The 19,729-nt window shown below is 40.8% G+C and overlaps 1 protein-coding gene across 1 annotated transcript in view; it reads left to right on the forward strand.

The window, feature by feature from the left end:
- The window catches only part of VPS13B (vacuolar protein sorting 13 homolog B), a 1,301,055-nt gene that overhangs the window by 865,784 nt on the left and 415,542 nt on the right, over positions 1-19,729 (forward strand). The window contains exons 22-23 of the mRNA XM_073632833.1: positions 11,532-11,658; positions 14,638-14,781. Of these exons, the coding sequence (XP_073488934.1) occupies positions 11,532-11,658; positions 14,638-14,781 (271 nt within the window). The remainder of the gene's footprint in view (positions 1-11,531; positions 11,659-14,637; positions 14,782-19,729) is intronic.

Here is a 19,729-nt window from a genome sequence, read left to right on the forward strand (position 1 = left end):
ACTGGTCTGTAGTTCCCAGGGATATATCTTGGTCATTTTTTCAAGATTGGTGCTACATTGGCTTTTCTCCAATTAGCTGGTACCATACCAGTCAGTAGACTGTTCATAAAAATTAGGAACAATGGTCTGGCAATTACTTAACTGAAGTCCTTAAGGACCCTCAGGTGCAAGCCATCTGGTCCTGGTGACTTATTTATGTTAAGTTTTTCAAGTCTGTTTCTTTTTTTATCCTCTGTTAAACAGACGAAAAACGGATATTAGTGGTCGATCCGCTTACATCCGATTTGCTGACATCCTTTTTTAAATTCTTTTCTTCCCCTTATTAAACACACTGTATATAGCTGGTTCCTTAACAACCAATGAGTCATCAGCTGTTAGTGGGGTTCCTCGCTGAAAGCTGAATGTAAAGAAAATTAAAAATTGCTGGCAAAAAAAAAAAAAAAAAAAGGGCCTCCCACCCATGTCCATACCAGGCCCCCCCACTCCAATTTTTTTTTTTTTAAATGGCATGGGGTCCCCCCCAAAATCCATACCAGACCCTTATTCGAGCATGCAGTCCGGCAGGTCAGGAAATGGAGGGGATGAGTGAGCGCCCCCCCCAAACCAATACCAGGCTGCCTGCCCTCAACATGGGGGGTGGGTGCTTTGAAGTGGGGGGCTCTGCGCCCCCCACCCTAAAGCACCTTGCCCCATGTTGATTAGGACAAGGGCCTCTTCCCGACAACCCTGGCCGGTGTTTGTCGGGGTCTGCGGGTGCGGGGCTTTTCAGAATCTATATGTGAATGGGTATTGGGGACATACTACCCCTACTACCCATTCACCAAAAAGGCAGTGAAATGTTTTTTGACAATTCCTTTATTAATAGCGCTGTCTTCTCCCGGTGCCGCCCTCTCCACTGCTGTCTCTTCCCGCAGCTGTCACTCCTGCTGCCTTCTCTCCCGCTGCCATCTTCTTCCTCGTTGCCGGTTACCCGCTAATAAAATAAAGGCACTATTCTTCTGTTGCCGTCTTCCTCCATTGTGGTGTCGTCCACTGTCTGGCATCTGTTATATAGCCATGGGGCCTGGCCATCAGATGATGTCACCTGGAGAGCCCGCCCCCTGTAATGTCACCCGATATCCATTCACATTGGGGGGCCTGGATCTGTGGGTCCCCTTCTTAAAGGAGCACCCAGATTCCGATAAGCCCCCCCGCAGACCCCAACAACCACCTGCCAGTGTTGTCAGGAAGAGGCCCTTGTCCCCATCAGCATGGGGCCAAGGTGCTTTGGGGTGGGGGGCGCAGAACCCCACTGCCCCACAGCACCCTCTCCCCCATGTTGAGGGCATGGCCTGGTATGGTTCAGGAGAGGGGGGGCTTGCTCGTCCCCTCCCTTTTATGACCTGCCGGGCTGCATGCTCGTAAAAGGGTCTGGTGTGGATTTTGAGGGGGATCCCACGCCATTTTTTTTATTGTGGCATGGGGTAGGAGTCCCCTCTGAATCCATACTTGTCCCGAAGGTCCTGGTATGGACCTGGGGGGACCCCATGCCATTTTTTTTCTTGCTTTTTTTTTTTTTTTTTTACATTCAGCTGTTGATTCAATGGTTGTTAAGATTGCGGCGGCCAGCTTCCCAGTCCCCTCCTTAACAACCAGCTATTTATAGTGTTTGAAGTTGAGTTCAGTCACTTTTTTTTATTGTAAAAAAACAAATGTCAGCAGATATGAAAATGGATGTTAAAATTGACATCCGTATCTGATTTTGATCCTTTTTTTTACAAAATAAAACGTAACTGAACAAAAAATAGAACGCCTTTGTGAAACCAGCCTAATGCCCAGTACACAAGATCAGAAAATTGTACGAAAATACAGATATCGGAGCGATCGCACGATAATCTGATCGTTAGTACAGAGCTTTCGAGAGCCGATCAGGACAGTTCATCTGATATTATTTGATCGGACATGCACAATTTTTTTTTTCTTGCAATTTTCGTTTAATCAGTACAGCTGTCATTCGAAAATGCATTAAAACACATGACATCACTTCTGAATTTTTATTACGCAAATTTTTGTGACTTTAGTAAATTCATCACATTCGATCTGAGATTAGCATGCAAAAAAAATTGATCATTTGTCCGATAATTTCATCGTGTGTACCGGGCATTCGGGTGTTCACACCTCCAAATGCACCTGCACTCCAGTCAGATGCAAAAAATGTAGCTGGGATTCCTGAAATTAGCTGGAGGAGGTAGTCTTATTGAAAGGAATGGGAGGCTGCCGTCTCCCGCAACTAATCATGATCACTCACATGTAGCGGCTGCCTGCGCATGAGCGATTACATACGAGTGGCCAGGATTAGCTGTAACAGCTGTCAGCCTCCCATTGCTTTCAATGTGGTTGCCTCACATAACTAATTGTGGGAACCCCCCGCTGGGGTTCTCGCATCTAATCAGATGTGAATGCACCCTTATTGTTCTTTTGCTTCACTGAAGACATGCTGCTCTCTACTCTTTAGACTCCTGAATGTAAATAAAACAATGTTTTCACTAACCTGAACGTGTGATTGGATGTGTGATAACAGCTTTTAAAGCGCGTAGAGAAATTAAATAAAGTCAATTCAAAGATCAGAGGTAATATTTGAAAAGTTGCTTACCATCCCTGAAAAATGTTAATTGAGTTAATGTTTTTAAAAAATGACCGTTGTCCTTCAAGTTATAAGGTAAAGGGTATTTTTTAAGTATTTTTTTTTTAAAAAACCCCAGGTCCCCCATTTCAAGTATGCCCCCAGGAGAATGGGGCTACCGTGGATATTGCATGCAGTTGCGGCACGGTGATGCTGCATTTAGGGGCCCAAAACCGTAGTTGAGGAGCTGTCAAATGCCTCTGAAAAGCCTTAAAAAGCAGTTCTGATAATATAGGATTAGAGGTCAGGTTTCAAAGTAACATATATACACACATTCTGTATAAACATACATACTCGCACTTACACATACCCCTTATAAAATCAGCAGTACTGCATCTGAACTCACTTCCTGGTACTGTACTGTTGGGGGAGGCGGAGGCTCAGGACTTAGGAAGCTGCTTCCCCCTTTCACTGGTTTCACTTATTGTGACCAAGCTCCTGCTTCGCAGATCTACAGTTCAGCGGAGGAGCAGTAGCTCATTCTCATCTTAATGTCTTTTTCTACCAGATGCTTCGGCACCCCTGACGACCTCAGGTGGCACCCCAGTTGAGAGAGGCTGGTAGATGGCATATATAATAATATGATGGATAGTACATGATCACTTTTACAGGTTATGATGGCCTTGAATGACCAAAGTAACACATTTTTAAGGTGTATTCTCTAGAGCAGCCATTCTCAACCAAAGTTCTGTGGAACCCTGTGGTTCTTTAAGAGGTTGTTAGGGGTTCCTTGAGTTGTAGCTAATAAACTTCCCATTTAAAGGAACTATAGTTCCAGGGTGAGCACCACTTGTCAGAGCTAGCTACATAACACCAATGATTTTTTTTTCTTTTGCTGTAACTAAAGTTGGCATTCTGACCACCTCAATAAGTGAGGTATTTCCATTCTTGTGATTTTCCACTAATGTAAGGTACTCTTTCCCCACTTAATGCCAATGTTTGTCTGTCACCTGTTCTGACTGATCAGTAGTCATTCCTGAACATAAAGGAACTGACTTTCAAAATCTCCACCTATCTCTGCATTTTATAGGGTGTATTGCAACTTGAAAATTGCTGTGTTATTTGGACATTGTATTATATTGCCAGGTTCACCTATTTTAGGTCAGTTTTCCCCATTTTTGTTTCCATTGTCACTATTTTCATCTCTCTTTCTTTCTTGTATAATTTACTTATAACTGACTGGATTCAGACCTGCACTACTAATGGCTGCTTCTAGAAGATCCTTTGAAAGTATTATTCATCATAGGGTGTGACTAATGACATCTTTTGGCACCTAAACCCAATCACTAAATTCTCATATGAGCTTTAACACATTATTATAATTTATACTGCTATGAAGCAGTTTCTGTCAATGGGTGCCAACAGTCCCCAGTTTTGCTGCTGTGCAGCCACCATGTCACACGTGGCTCTGGAGGAGACTGTAAGCGGCAATGCTGACATAAACTTGGCCTCGGTTGCATAGCTGTGCGCAGCCTATTACATTGAGGTGTGCACCCCAAAGCTCATACACACACACACACACGCACGCGTGTGTGTATAGTATATATACATACACACACACACACACACACACACCCACTCTCTCTTAAGCAGCCCATGAATTATACAATTATTTTTTTCTTCCGCCACAGGTAGAAGGAAAAAAAAAAATCACTTGATTCCCCATCAGTTAGTGCTTATGGGGGAATCCATCCTGCTGCGCTATTGTATTCTCACAGTGGGAGGTTTCCCTGACATCAAAATATATTGATCACTGCTGGCAGCTATAGCCGCCAACAAGAAACAAGGAAAGGATGGGAGAAGGGAAAAAAGAAAGAGAGAAGGGAAGAAAGAAAGAAAAAAGGAAAGCGATAAAGAAATGAAAGAAAGAAAGGAAGGTAGAGAGAAAAAGAAAAAAAGGAAAGGGAGAAAGGAAAGAAAGGGAGAGAAATAAAGAGAGAGAGAGAAAACGAGAGAGAGCAAGATAAAAGAAAAGGGAGAAGGAAATAAAGAAAAAAAGAGCGAGAAAAAGAGAGAAGGAAAGGGAGAGAGAAAAAGAAAGGAAGGGAGAAGTAACTAAAGAAAGAGGATAAGGGAGAAGGACATAAAAAAAGAGAGAGAGAGAAAGAAGGAAAGAAAGAAAGAGAGAAAGGGAGGGAAAAAAAAGAGAAAGAAAGAGCTAAAGAAGGAAAGGGAGATTGAAATAAAGAAAAAAAGAGAGAAGGGAAAAAAGAAAGGGAGAAGGAAACGAAAGAAGGAAATGAAGAAGGAAAGAAAGGGAGAGTGAGAGAAAAAAGCGAGAAGGAAATAAAGAGAGAAGGAACTAATGATAGAAGGAAATGAAAGGGAGAAGAAAAGAAAAAAGGAAGAAGGAAAGGAAGGAAGGAAGAAAGAAAGAAGAGAAAAAGCCAACCGAGCCACTGGCGGTGCTTAGTAGCTCAGTTCTCAGTGCAGAGACATCAGGGGACATCGGTCTGACACTGCAAGTATGAATATAAAAAAAAGTTACCCATACTTCTCTTTTAATGACCACTAACAGGTTAAAGTAAAACTAAAGGCAAAACTTTTTTTTGGATAGAGTGGAGATTGATTAGAACACCTTTCAGTTTTTAATGCCGTCTGTGCCTCCCTTATAGGGAGATTCACCCTCTCTATTTATCCTGTTTGCCATTATCATTGAATGTGAAAGTAAAAGAAAATTCCAAATTTTGGGTTGTCCCCAGAAAAAGTGATAGAGCGGTAATCTTCTAAGGACTTTCCCTAACTTGCAGGGATTTTTGCTTGCTTCCGTTTTTGGCTATGGGACAGAAAGTGTGTAAAGATGAAAAACACTGACGGGTTATAACCCTCCTTTAGTATATCCAAGATGAAAAAAAACGTTTGCCTATACTTCTCCTGTAAGTGAATAACATTAATTATCCTGTTACAATGGCATCTGAAAGTCCTGGGATATATTAGGCAGCAAGTAAACATGTTGCAAAGCAGACAAATAGGGTCTTGCAGTTTGTTGTGTTTGGGGCTGCATAGCTGTGAACAGGTCAGGTTACCAATGCTGACCCATGTCCACAGCCAAAAGCACCAACTACAGGCATGTGAGCATCAGAACTGGACCATGAAGCAACAGAAGAAGGTGGCCCGGATATGTGTGATAAATTACATTTTCTTTTACATAGTGTGGATAGCCAGATACATGTGGGTCGTTTGACCAGGGAAGAGATGGCAGGATGCACAATGGGAAGAAGTCAATCCGGCCGAGGCAGTGTGATGCTTTGTTCTTCTGAGAAGCCTTGGGTCCTGTCATACTTGTGGATGCTACTTGACATATACGCACCTACCACATTGTTGCTGACCAAAGACACTCCTTCATGGAAACCATATTTTCTGAATGCAGTGGCCTCTTTCAGCAGGATGATGTGCCCTGCCACACCGCAAAAATGGTCCAAGGATGGTGTGAGGAACACGAGTTTGAGCGGTCTCCAAATTCTCCAGATCTGAACCCAACCATCTGTGGGATGTACTGAAAAACAAAGTCCAATCCATGGAGACCCCACCTCGCAAATTACAAGACTTAAAGGAGCTACTATTGACAGCATGGTGCCAGATACCACACCATAACTTTTAGAGATCTAGTGGTGTCCATGCCTCGATAGGTCAGGGCTGTTTTGGCATCAAAAGGCGGGCGTACTAAAAATTAGGTCGGTGGTCATAAACTTATGGCTGATCAGTATAAATCTCATAGTGGAGATTAAATGAATGGACTTCATGGCTTTTGCATGGTAGCATTGTTTCCAAGGAAGAATTAAAATATAACTCCACTTTTGTTGAACAAAAAACTCTTATTCAAGTAAACTACGTATATACCGCACATTTCAAGGATTTTGGCAAACATTTTGTAACCTCATGCCTTTCTTTGTTGTAAAGAACTTGAGGTTTTCCTTATGTCCTTTTTTGAATGTATTTCCAAATCAGAAAACCACTCGTCATTATAACTATTCAAACAATTTCTGTGCTATATAAAAAGCTGCAATGTCTGCTCTTAGCTGTGGAGGAAGTGTGGCAGTGACCCAATAAAACATTTGCAAGGAAGTGGGTGCAAGGAAGTAAAGGAAAATGTATTTAGACAAAAATATACAGGTACATTTTGTTAACATAAAACACGGCTGCTTTTGTAATTATTATATTTTATAAATTATTTAAAGTTAGTGGTTCACTGACTTTGTTACTCACTGAGTCCTGCCCAAGTTTATAAAATTTTAGACAAGCAACACCAACTTTTGCTTAGGGAATTCTTTAGGGACAGCTCAGAAATCAGGACCATCCTTTCCCAATAAGGACACTTTGAAGGATTTTTCAAATGGTATAATGGTATGTCAGTGCCAATGATGAAATCCTTTCCACCTGACATTAATACTTTCTCATCCATCTGTGGTTTGGAATTTTTATTCGTTGATTTTTTTTTTTTTTTCTTAATATTCAGTCATGTTTTCATTCTATATAACTAATTTAGTTTGACAGAAACATGATGTCTTATGAGAGTTGGCACAGTACACTGTTCAAACCTCCTCTTTCCAGTCACTTTAAAACCTTGGGAAAAATAAGTTCAGATGCAGATGAAATCAAATAGCTTTGTACTGGTTCCAGTTCGGAAACTACGCTTCTGCAATTTTGTTTCAATTTTATTAGTTGTGTGATTAATATATAATAGACAGTTCAATGTATTTGCCAATTTCTTTTTCCTTTGTTGGTGCTGAAAAATGCTTGCATATCACTTTATACATTTGTTAGGTTAAAAAAAGCAGGCAAAGAATTGTAAAAAAAATATTTAAAGACTTTTTTTTAAGCTAAAAGTAAATGGGAGGTGAAAAATAGTTTCTATTGAATAGGATGAAGATGATTAAACATAATATTAAGTAACATTTGGGGTAATAGCTGTTATCACTTCTGTTAGACTTCATGCAGTCTGCAGTCCTGGATGACTTGTGCAAGTTAAAGGAAAACTATATGGAAAGATACGCTATATTACCGAAAGTATTGGGACGCCTGCCTTTACACGCACATGAACGTTGATAGCATCTCATTCTTGGTCCGTAGGGTTCAATATTGAGTTGGCCCACCCTTTGCAGCTATAACAGCTTCAACTCTTCTGGGAAGGCTGTCCACAAGGTTCAGGAGTGTATCTATGAGAATGTTTGACCATTCTTCCAGAAGTGCATTTGTGAGGTCAGGCACTGATGTGGACAAGAACGCCTGGCGCGCAGTCTCCACTCTGATTCATCCCAAAGGTGTTCTATCAGGTTGGAGTGCAGGACAGTCAAGTTCCTCCACCCCAAACTCACTCATCCATGTCTTTATGGGCCTTGCTTTGTGCACTGGTCGAAATAATTTTTTGACGGGGGATTATGGTGTAGGGTTGTTTTTCAGAGGTTGGGCTTGGCCCCTTAGTTCCAGTGATAGGAACACTTAAGACATTAGCATACTAAGACATTTTAGACAATTTCATGCTCCCAACTTTGTCGGAACAGTTTGGGGATTGCCCCTTCCTGTTGCAACATGACTGCGTACTAGTGCACAAAGCAAGGTCCATAAAGACATGGATGAGCGAGTTTTGGGTGAAGGAACTTGACCAGCCCGCACAGAGTACCAACTGTGGCCATTGGTCTATACTTTCTACTTTCTGGTGTTGTTTGAAAACCAGTGCTCCCCTCTTATTTCCACCCTTTCACATTGGTCAGTGGGCAGCCCCTCCCTCCAGTAATGGTTACAGTGAGAAAAGAGTAATGCCTGTGTACATTGGTGGTTAGTGAGAATAAGCATGCCCATGTACATTGGTGCGTGGTGACAAGGACAGCAACCCCCCCCCCCCCAATAAAATTATCAATTTCTCTGTTATATTGGTGGCCAGTGTAAGCATCTACTTTTCATTGGTAGTAAGTAGGAGAAAAAAATAACTCTTTTACAATAATAGTCGGTTACAGTGAGAGAAGAGTAATGCCCGTCTACATCGGTAGTGAGAAAAAGCATGCCATTGTACATTAGTAGGCAGTAAGAACAAGGATGCCCTTATACATGGATGGTTAGTGGGAATAAAAACGCTCTTGTACGTTGGTGGTCAGTAGAAAGAAGACTGTTCCCTTACATACTAATGGTCAGTGAAATAAAAAATGCCCTGGGTACCATTGGTGGTCAGTGGGAGGAGGAGTCAGCTAAAGCAAAAGCAATGGTGTCATTGGTTGGATAACAGAATTAAAAAAAGCTATTTCTTAAAGTGTATGTACAAAACATACATTGGTATGTTCATACATTTATGTTGGTGTGTACATATCTTATCATATGAACAACTTTGTAGCAGAGTTTATTTAGCATTTATATATGTCTCCAATGGTTTTCTGTGGTGAATTGTAGCTGGCAAAGGATCTGCTACTATAGCCTACATGGGGATTGATTTGTATCTGCACTGCTTGTCTTCCCTGTGCAAGTCAATGTGAATGCAACTTTAACACCTTCAGTAACTCCACAGCAAATCAAAGCAATGAAAAAGTACCTGAAAGCATACGGCAGTCATTTTGGTTCTCAGACCAACAATTTTGTAGATTTACTGCACTTGGTGGGTTTATTTAGTTATAGTTTTTACAGAGCCAGTATGTGATGGGACTCTTTAAAGAATATTTTGAACTACCCAGTTTGTCAGAAGTAAATTAACTAGCATATTGCAGAAAAAAAATAGGAACACCAAAAGGAATTCTTAAAGGATCCCTTTTGAGGAATATCCATAACCTCCCAGCTCAGAAAAACTAAATTTCTAGCCAAGGTTCAATGGTAAAACCCAATTTAAACCTTAGTTACAGATAGACTGAGGGAGTACCTGAACTCAGTGTGTGGCCTTTGTCTTTCAGAATACAGAAAAGTACACTCAATTATTGTTAGGAAAGGCTGTAAGCACTGCTTACCATGCTCAGGAAGGAACTGTAACTTTGGTCAAACTTTCCTTTGGGAAGTTGATACTAGACAATTATTTATTAATAGCAGCTAATATTTTGGAAAGTTTTTTGGCCTGTCAGTGCCTCATGTGTGAAACTCGTCAAACTATACCCTCCATTGTGTTGTAGCTGTATTTTTTGTTTTCCAATGTTATTCTTTTTCAGTCAGTTCTCATAATTCTGACAGTTGTGTCACAGTTGCAATCTAATATCTGCCTTCTGCCAGTGTAATTTGTATAATTGTGGTATAATAATTGTGCAACCTTAAACACACATTCTTAAGACTCCAGCAACCTGATACTCTGCATATCTTCCAGTTCAGAGGTGGTCAGCCTGATAGCTTTTGAGACCTCACATGCAGCGTGTGATCCTCCAAACTGACCCATAATATATATACCTTTTATATTGCTTGTGCAAAGCATATGCAAAATTCACTAGCTGTACTACCCGGTTTGGTGTGCTTTAAAATAATATACCCTCTAGAGCCTAAAAGGGTTAGGGGAAAAAAGAGACAATGGAGTATTGCCTGTAATACTTTTTGCTTTTTGTGAATCAATACTGCTGGGACCTTGAAGAAGGGGACATACCCCGAAAGCTTGTCCTGAAAACTGTATGTTAGTGCAAATAAAGAAAGTATCATGGACAGTACTCAATTGTCTCTGTCGCAAGTGCACTAATACGGCTACAATCACCTCAAGCATGAGGGAAAAAAAAGAAAAACACAAATAAGTGTGTATAATTTCAGATTTTGAATTTGGGTGTTATATTATGTGATCGTATCTGTTCATGTCAGTGACTCCCCTCGGCGTGCACTATGTATAAATTCACTAGGTACTTATGCATGGAGCCATGCAGAAGCACGTGTTTTCTTACATGGAATAGGGCCCTCTGATTCCTACTGTATTAAATCTCAGTGTAATTGTACTGACTGCCTTTATGTTGTAAAGCGCTGCGTAAACTGTTGGTGCTATATAAATCCTATATAATAATAATGGGGTGGAGACAGGGAATGGTTATACATGAGTGTTGGGCAACTGGGGGGATATACTTATATGCAGCATTTTAGCATAAACTGTTCTATGGGTAGAACATGGTCTAGGAACCAATTACAACTTGCGCTTATACATGCAGTCTAAAGGTAATGGTTTCTAGCAGCTCTTTTGAACATGGCAGCAGTAACAATGAGCTAGAAAACGAAAAATGGTTGCACTATGTGTCAGAAATGAATGATCAAATGGTGATAGCTTCACTCACTATATATACCCACACAGATATAGTTAACTAATATAAATACAAACGTGTTGCACTATGAAGATAAAGGTGATAGTGCATAAAGAATACATGAATAAATCATGAAAACAGATACAGTGCTTGTATAAATACGCTTAACATCATCATGTGCAAATAAGCACAAAATAAATGACTTGAGGGCACCGCCTTCCTCTTTCAGTGTACATGAATCTAGGACAGGAAGGTAACGGAAAGATGATCTATTAGTCATCAATAGATGCCATTTCCACTCTGGTAACCTTGTGGCAGCCATGTTTTTAGAGGTTATAGGCGTGTATAACCATATAATGATGAACTGTTTAATTATTCATGATATTCAATATATCCTCCTACTAGCCACTCCTCCTCCCCTATTATGATTGGTAAAGTTGAACCAAATATAAGCTGTATACCCGCCCAATAAAGCTCAGACATTTCTTTGAACTCACTCCTGGTCTTATTCTGTTCATTGAAATTGTCTCCCGGAACCGGGGGGCTCTCCGTAGTTTGCAGTATTAACCTATGGCTGGTCTGTCATGTACCTGAAGTACCTATAAATTCTCTTCACTAAGCAGAAGTACTTTATTATTTAGTTATATATTTCACAAACTCTATTCATAATACCTACTTTTTTTCTCCATCAGTATAAGGCGACATCAGGAACGTCGAGCAATACTGAGCCCAATATTAACAGATTTCACAGTGAGAGTTACAGCTGCTCCAGCGATAATTTTCAGTAAAGTGTCTGGACATGACAGCATGCACCCTGAGGTAAGAATTATAATGGTCTATATCAGGGAGATGCAGTTAGCGGACCTCCAGCTGTTGCAGGACTACAAGTCCCATGAGGCATAGCAAGACTCTGACAGCCACTAGCATGACACCCAGAGGCAGAGGCATGATGGGACTTGTAGTTTTGCAACAGCTGGAGGTCTGCTAATTGCATATCCCTGGTCTATATAGTTCTTATTTTTACAGTATCAGTGCATTAATGGTAATGTTCATGGGAAAAGGCAATTTTTTTACAGATATATATTGTATATGTTTCCTTTCTGTATCTCTTCCCCCGCACAACTCCCCTTCCTTACAAGCCCTTAGTAACACTTAAAGCAGGCAGGAGTGGGCAATTAATTTTCCCAAGGGGCCACATGAGAAACTGGGACTGTTGTGGAGGGCCATATCAAACTTTAGTGTATAGTAAAACATATTTTAATTAAACCAGCAGCCTTAGGTGAACAACACTGGACTGGGAAGGTCAGTAAGTACATAAACATATAGAAAACAAACATCTAACACAAGGAATAATAGGTACAACTGCACAGGAAATAATGTGCACACTCATGATTATTAGAAGCGGTAGTGAATAACTGTCATCTGATGGTCACAATGTTGGGGTAGGGCAGGCTGGTAAAAGCAGTGAGGGACAGCATACAGCGGGAATTTCTGCAGATCCTGACCTAGTGTGAAGAATGGGTTTAAGGCTCAGAGGGTTTGTGGCATGCAGGTGCTAACATAGAAGAACTTATCTGGGTAGCAGTTTGAAGGAGAGAATTGGGACGTCTCCTAGGTAGCACTCTCCCATATAAACAGACTCTGTATCAATCAGCTCCTTAGGCTCTCTTCTTCCAGTCTTTGTAATTCTCCACATGGACATCTGTCAGCATGGCTCCGAGCCTGTCAGCTTCCTCTTGTGAGCAAACTGACAGGCTCAGAGAGGCATGCTGATAGTGGAGGCATTGAGGGCTGGACGGGGACAGCTAAAGGGCAGGATGTGGCCCTGGGGAGGCAATTTGCCCATGTCTGACTTGCAGAAAAGCACAGCCAACCAGGTACAGAGTTGCTATAATAAGTCTTCCCACTGCAAAGCTGTACAAGGAATCTCCCGACTGGTGCAAGGATGCTTTTTAATATTTCTCCTTATATGTGTGGCATAATCTGTGATATCACATGGCCATGTGTGGGAAAGGTGTTAAAAATAATCTCTCTCTTTTTCTCAGGTTACCAGTCACTCTACCAGGGAGATGATGATATCTAAGCATTTCTCTCCCCTGTGCACTCTTCTTTACTGTGATTGTTACTAAGTGGGAGATCTCTATAGAAGTATAATACATTTAATATGTACCAACAAACAAACAAAAATGTTAATCTTAAAAGTTGTGCAAAAATATGTGGTAGTTTCCGTTTAGGTTTAGTTGTATTTTGACTACATTGATGAGAGATTAGGAGTGGGTTTAAAGACAGGTTGATCATATATAGTGGCTCAACAGTTTTGAGATATATACGTAATGATCAAAAATGGGCACCAAGGTAATTAATGACTGAAGTACCACGTGTTTCCTAGACAAACAGCTGATGGGACAAAGTGGCAGGGAAGACTTTAGAAGGAAAGTGCAGTAAAGAGAACCTGTTTTTGTGTATGGGCAAAATACAGACTCACTTTAACAAGAATTCCACTAACCCCGATTTTGGTTCTCTTCCCCATAATCACTGCTCTAATACATTTGTAAATCTGAGTGGTTTTACCTGATTGGAGCAGCCTACCGGTACCAGTGTATACCACTGTACCATGGCCTAAGCTAACATCATATGTGTGACCATTTTTTGGATATATATTTTAGGAGTTTAGCACATCACCACGATTTTACTATCAATTTATTTTTGCTATGACAAATAGTTATAAGTAATGCAGTTGCCTGCTATATGGGTAACACCCCAACCAAGGTCCCCTAATTGTTTTTCCTGCATAACCAAAGCTCTAAACTTTAGGAGTTTTGGGGGGGGGGGTTTAGTGAAAAAAAAAAAAAAGTACATACAATTCAGTGATGTCCTTGGGCTCAAATGGTCATAAATCAATTGATCAATTGCAAACATTGCTAGAGTGACTATAATAAGATTAAGAAAAAAGTGATTTTTCCTTTGTGTGGTTGAGGTGGAGCTTGGCAAGGTGAAGATGCAGACCATCCCATCCCTGGTTGCCTATGTTGGCACTTCAGCCTTAATGCCACCCCTTTCCCCACAGTTCCTTTCATGAGTGCCACCTCAACTTGTCCCATAGAAGACTAGGCCCCGTGTGCAAGTATTGTGATCAATAAAAAGAAGAAAGGTGGTTAAAACAGTAGCTGTAGAATCACCCCAGTGTTATTTTTTTTATTCCTCTTGAAAGATGTAATTAAATCAGGGAAACAAAAGAGAGGAAAAAATTGAGGAAAAAAAATGAGTGCTTTATTTTCTTTTCTGGTTATAACATGGCATCTACCTAGAACATGCAGATATCTTCCAGTATTTGATATTCCCTGTGGCTGTATACCATTTCTTACATTTGTGGTTTACCCGGCCATTTTTAGTAAATTTGGTAAATAGTTTTCATATTCTGTGCTCATACAGTTACCTCAAACCAAGCAGACTGTGTCCCCAGAATCTACTTTTAAAATGCTTTAGTGTTCTTGTGCTCTCGCTTGCATCAGTGTACATATTTTGTTAACCTTGCAGCTTTGCACGGTGCTTGTAGAGGTTCTCCGAGGTATATGAGTGAGTGGCTGCATTTTTGACATGTCGGATTTTGCTCAGCAGCAGAACATTCGTATTGATTACAAATGAAAATAATCTCTGTTTGAAGAATTTGGCACCCACATGTCAGCATTTCAGGTGCAGTTGATTTAAGATATGTTAGACACGGATATTTCAGAGGTTTGTTTGGTCCCTCGAGCTTGAGTAAACAGAATTGACATGCGATCTACCTTTTCACCTCAGGATATTTTAGTGTGTGGCCATTCCTTGGAAGTGAATATTACCACAAGCTTGGACTTCTTCCTAAGTGTGGCTCAAGTACAACTTCTGCAACAGCTGGTACAAGCCAACATGGTTGGATTTGAACAAACAAACATGGCTGCTGAGGTAAGAGATGACGGGCAAGTTCATGTTTAACCTTCTACTTCTTAGAAAGTCTTAAAATAAGTAACTTTGTTCTGCGTGTTCTAATCCTTTCATTGACAAAATGTTTTGTGTTGGTGCAAATGTTTCAATAAAAAATGCTGTACACTAGGCAAACAGACACATACACAATTGAAATAGATATTTGAGAGCTGTTTTACCTACCAGAGGATTTGTCATTTTGTCCGTCAGACCAGTCAAGTTGGCGACCTGACTTTTTTTTTTCTACTGCAGTTAAAAAGTATGGTATTTAAAAAAAAAAAGTAAAAGTATTTTTTTAAAATTATGCTTACGTATCCATTTCTTTTTTTAATAATGCTTACTTTACTAAATGCAGCATTGGTCCTCCGCCGGCACTAACACTGAGAACCGAGTAATCTAACACCACTGATCACTCGGTTCCCTGAGCAGTCAGCAGCTCTCTGCTCTGCCCCCCTGTGCTCACTGGAGCGCTTGGCTGTGGGGGGGGGGGGGGTGGGGGTTGGCGTTTTGGGGTCTCAGCGGGTCGCTAAGAGGCTGAGCCGGTCTAGGCACATGGGCGGATCCCGACTTCATTGTTGCGATCTTGCTGGAGCCTGGACTGGTTCTGTGACATCAGCAGACTTCAGCTCGCTGTCTGCTGAAGACGGGTCACAGGAGTGCAAAAAAGCTTTGGCTCTACTTCTCCTTTAAGTAGAGCCAACTGGTGTGGGGAGACAGTGAAGGAGCAGCAGGCAGGTGAGGTCATTTTTCAGTTTTCACTTTCAATATGTTCATATGTGCATGCAGCAAAGCCTGATTGGCCCAGAGTATGAATACTATCACTATGACTTCTGCTGTACAGGGGGTTACAACCGGCTAATTTCAATGCAGATCTAGATACTTGCAGTTGATGGCATTAAAAAATATATATATATATATAAATTTTTTTATAAATACAGCCAGTCTCCAAGTTACAAAGAAGATGGGTTCTGTTGGTTTGTTCTGAAGTTGAATTTGTATGTAAGTTGAAACAGGTACTGTACATTTTTTAAGTGTAACTCCAGGCAAAAACATTTTTTTTTTTTACGTTTTTTTGGATAGCATAGGGAAGGGTTAACACCCCTGTAAGGTTTGTTTTGCTGTCTGTCTGTCTGTTCGCTGTCTGGCCCTAAAAATTTCACCTCACTTTCTTTCCCTGTGACAATTGGATTTTGAAAATTTTGGGTTGTCGTGGAAGCAAGGATTGGTGATAAAGCTTTAGTTAAGACACCTTTTTCCAATGATAACTCTTACAGGAGTGAATTTCCCTTCCTAGGGGTAGATTTTCTCTCACTTCCTGTTGTCTCCCTCCGTTTGTAAGTATGAATGCCTTGTATATAGTGTAACTGCAATAAACAGTGTTCATTTTATGTCTGCCTGGAGTTCAGCTTTGTTGGGAGAAAAAGTGGAAAACCAGCCCAATGCTATGGACATCATATTACCTATGACTCTAATACATCTAAGTTGGGGTAGTAGTTAATGGCACACATTCTGTCTTAAAGCAAATCCGTTGTAGATGCGGTCACAGATTGCTGTAGAGCAAGCTCACACTCTGTGGAATTCACTTACAGTTTTTAATTTTCTTGCTGCCATTGCCAAGTCATCGGCAAGGGAAAATCCAACAGTTTTAAATGTCCAGCACTTGCAAATCAGCTGCTTTTAGTAGGACCACTCAACACTGCTGTGCCTGGATGCTGCAGGGGATAATTCAAAGATGCTGAGTAATTTTAAATATTTATTAATCAGGAGAATATGTCACAACAGGTGGCTTTATTTGAACTTGAGACTTGTGTAATATAAGGAGTAGCGTACCTGCTACTGTAAAATGAAGAGGCAGCAAGGGGTCGCCCTGCTTTCCGTAAAGTTTAAAAAAACTATTCAAATGGCCAGACCTTTTGGCTATGCAGCGTGTGGTGCTGAATATGGGTCACGAAAAATAAGAAGACCCATTAAAGTTTCCATCAGTAGAGGATTGTGGGGCACAAGTTTACAGCAGAATATGGGGCAAACATTGAAGATATAAGGCAGGGATATGCAATTAGCGGACCTCCAGCTGTTGCAGAACTACAAGTCCCATGAGGCATAGCAAGACTCTGACAGCCACAAGCATGACACCCAGAGGCAGAGGCATGATGAGACTTGTAGTTTTGCAACAGCTGGAGGTCCACTAATTGCATATCCCTGATATAAGGCATTTGTCTTCTATGGGTTAGAATGGTGTAAAGAGTATGTGAACAGAAATATTCCTCACATATGACGGAAAAATGGAGAGCTCTGCAGGTTGGTAAATGGGGTGTTGGGAATTCAACAAGCATGGGAAACACTCTCATCAGGCTGGCATTGACAGTCTTGAAGTGGTATTTAAACCAAAAGCAAACATTTATTATATTTCAGCTTACAAATTCCGTTATGTGATGGCTGGCTGCATTAGTTCTCTTTAGGCTTGCTTTTGTTTTCCCCTTGTGATCTGGCCAGTAGCTTTGTTGTTTTTCAACAGAAAAAGCTCTCCTGAAAATGTATCAGTTTAGAGTGTTGAGACAAACCATTTACCACTGACATGGGTGCCAATGATCAGCTTTTATTTATTCACACAAAGCCTTTATCTCAATAGAACAAAAACTGTTGCTGTAACTGCTTGTGTAACTGCAATGTGAGCTGGAGTTTGGCTTCAATTTGTTAGTGTGTCTAAATCTGCTAATCCATCTGACACTCCCCCTCCCTTCCCAACGAGACAATGATGGTGTCTGCTGTGTCCCCTGTTCGCCTTCATCCAGAGTAGGGTCTCTCTAATAGAGGAAGTGTGTTACTGGGCAGATCACCTGGGGAAAACAGAAGGAAAATAAGCCTAAAAAAAAAGAAAACCAATGCAGCCATCAAATCTGATTGGTAAGCTGCAATATATTCTCATTTTTGGTTTCGGTTTAATACTGCTTTAATTTAAAAAATATAAATATGTGAAATGTAAATACATTACATCTTCTAAATTCTCTTTCACGGTGTAATTGGGTAATAAAAGATCTTGTACTGTGACAACAATCTATTTTTTACAGGGAACATTGTAATTGTACAGTATGTCTCCTGTCCACGTCCTTAAAGAACATGCACAGCTATGAATGTTTGCGGTTTCGTAGTCAGTCTCTGTTTTATGCTTTGTGTGTTAGTTGTCTGTATGTGAATCTGCTCAACCAAACGTTTGTCTTATAATAGAAAGCCCCATTGTTATGGAGCGTTTCTGCAGCTTTCTTTGTTTTCCAAGTTTTCTACCAACATCTAAAATAAATCACATGTGGAGAATAAAAGGAATTTCTCTTCAGGAACACTGAGTTCATAGACATGGCTTAAGACTTAGGTGAATGGGGCACGCCTGGCCCTTACCTGGAAAACACATGTATATGTGCTTTCTAGAACCCAGGTCATATAAGGATATTAAAGATCCTAACTTAAAGTGATACTAAAGTCTTTTTTTTTTCTTTAAAAATAACAAACATGTTATACTTACCTGCTCTGTACAGTGGTTTTGTACATAGCAGCCTAGATCTTCCTCTTCTCAGCTCCTGGCCCCTTCCTCCTGTTGAGTGCCCCCACAGCAAACAGCTTGCTATGGGGGCACCTGAGCCGAACCGCAGCTCTGTGTGTCCATCTAGACACCGAGCCACAGTTTGCCCCCGCCCCCTCTCTCTCCTGATTGGCTAACTGACTTTGATTGACAGTAGCGGGAGCCAATAACTTCTCAGCCTCTATCAGTCAATCAGAAGGCTGAGAGTGCTGATCGGGAGCCAGTCGGCTACTGGTTTTCCAGCTTGCTCGTCCAACTGAAGCAGGCCAAACGTCCGGCTTCTGTCAAACCGGCTTCCATACACACAGGCCGAATGTCGACCGTTTTATATTTAATGGGGCGATGTTTTCCAACATTCGGCCATATGTACTAGGCTTTAGAGTGGGTGGAAACCTGATGAAGATATTCAGTTTGCTAAAGCACTGTGTCTTCATCCTTTGTTGAACCTCTGTACTGCTTATTGCCTGCGGCCACTTCTTGTTTGCATGTACCCCAGTGATAGCTGCGTGGCATTTCTGAGGGTAGGATTTCCGATAGGAGCAACATGTAACGTGTGTTGAAATGTGCACTTATAGTCTCCATTGGAAGGCCATATGACAGGGAGACGATGCACAAGCACATTTGGGAGAGTGGGGCAGAGCACCATTAAAAAGTGCCTCAAAACAGACCTTCCTGGCAGGCTTACTAAGTATTATTTTATTATTTTAAAAATATTTAAAATTACCTTTGAAATTACATTTAAATGTTATGTGAGATTTTAGAGACTGAATTTAAATATACTTTAAAGTTCAGTCCAGAGATCAATTCTAGAACTTTTCTTGTTTTATGGCACTAATTCCCCCACATTATGGTGATACAAGTGACTGATCCAAAAGTTGGGCCCTCCCATGCCAGTCCTGACAAACTGTACAATCTCTCATCTCCAGCACAAGCCAGGAAAGTGTGCAGTGGGTGAAGTCCTCATGGTACAGGTTATATAGAAAGATAAGGGTGCAGAAGAGAGAGACGTATAAGGTGGAGGCGCAAAATACAAGATTCTGAACCATATTACCCTAACCATAATCCATTTTAGTGGAACTCCTTTTTCTTTCTAAACTTTGTGACTGGTTTCTTTTACAGAGTACATAATATGCTATTGAATGCAGGATTCAAGAACTAATAGTTATTTTACCAAAAAGCTGTTTTACATTTGGGTCCACCACTCAAGAGAGGTCCAAGATATCAGTTTCTGGGTTAATATTGACATAAGGTTTATATTTGATGTGTACAGACATAGACCAATCAGTCAAAACTTCATGACCACCCTTTTAAATTTGAGTAGGCCCTGTTTGCACCTAATCTATTGCAGCGTGGAGG

This window comes from Aquarana catesbeiana, linkage group LG05, assembly GCF_042186555.1.
Source record: "Aquarana catesbeiana isolate 2022-GZ linkage group LG05, ASM4218655v1, whole genome shotgun sequence".
NCBI lineage: Eukaryota > Metazoa > Chordata > Amphibia > Anura > Ranidae > Aquarana > Aquarana catesbeiana.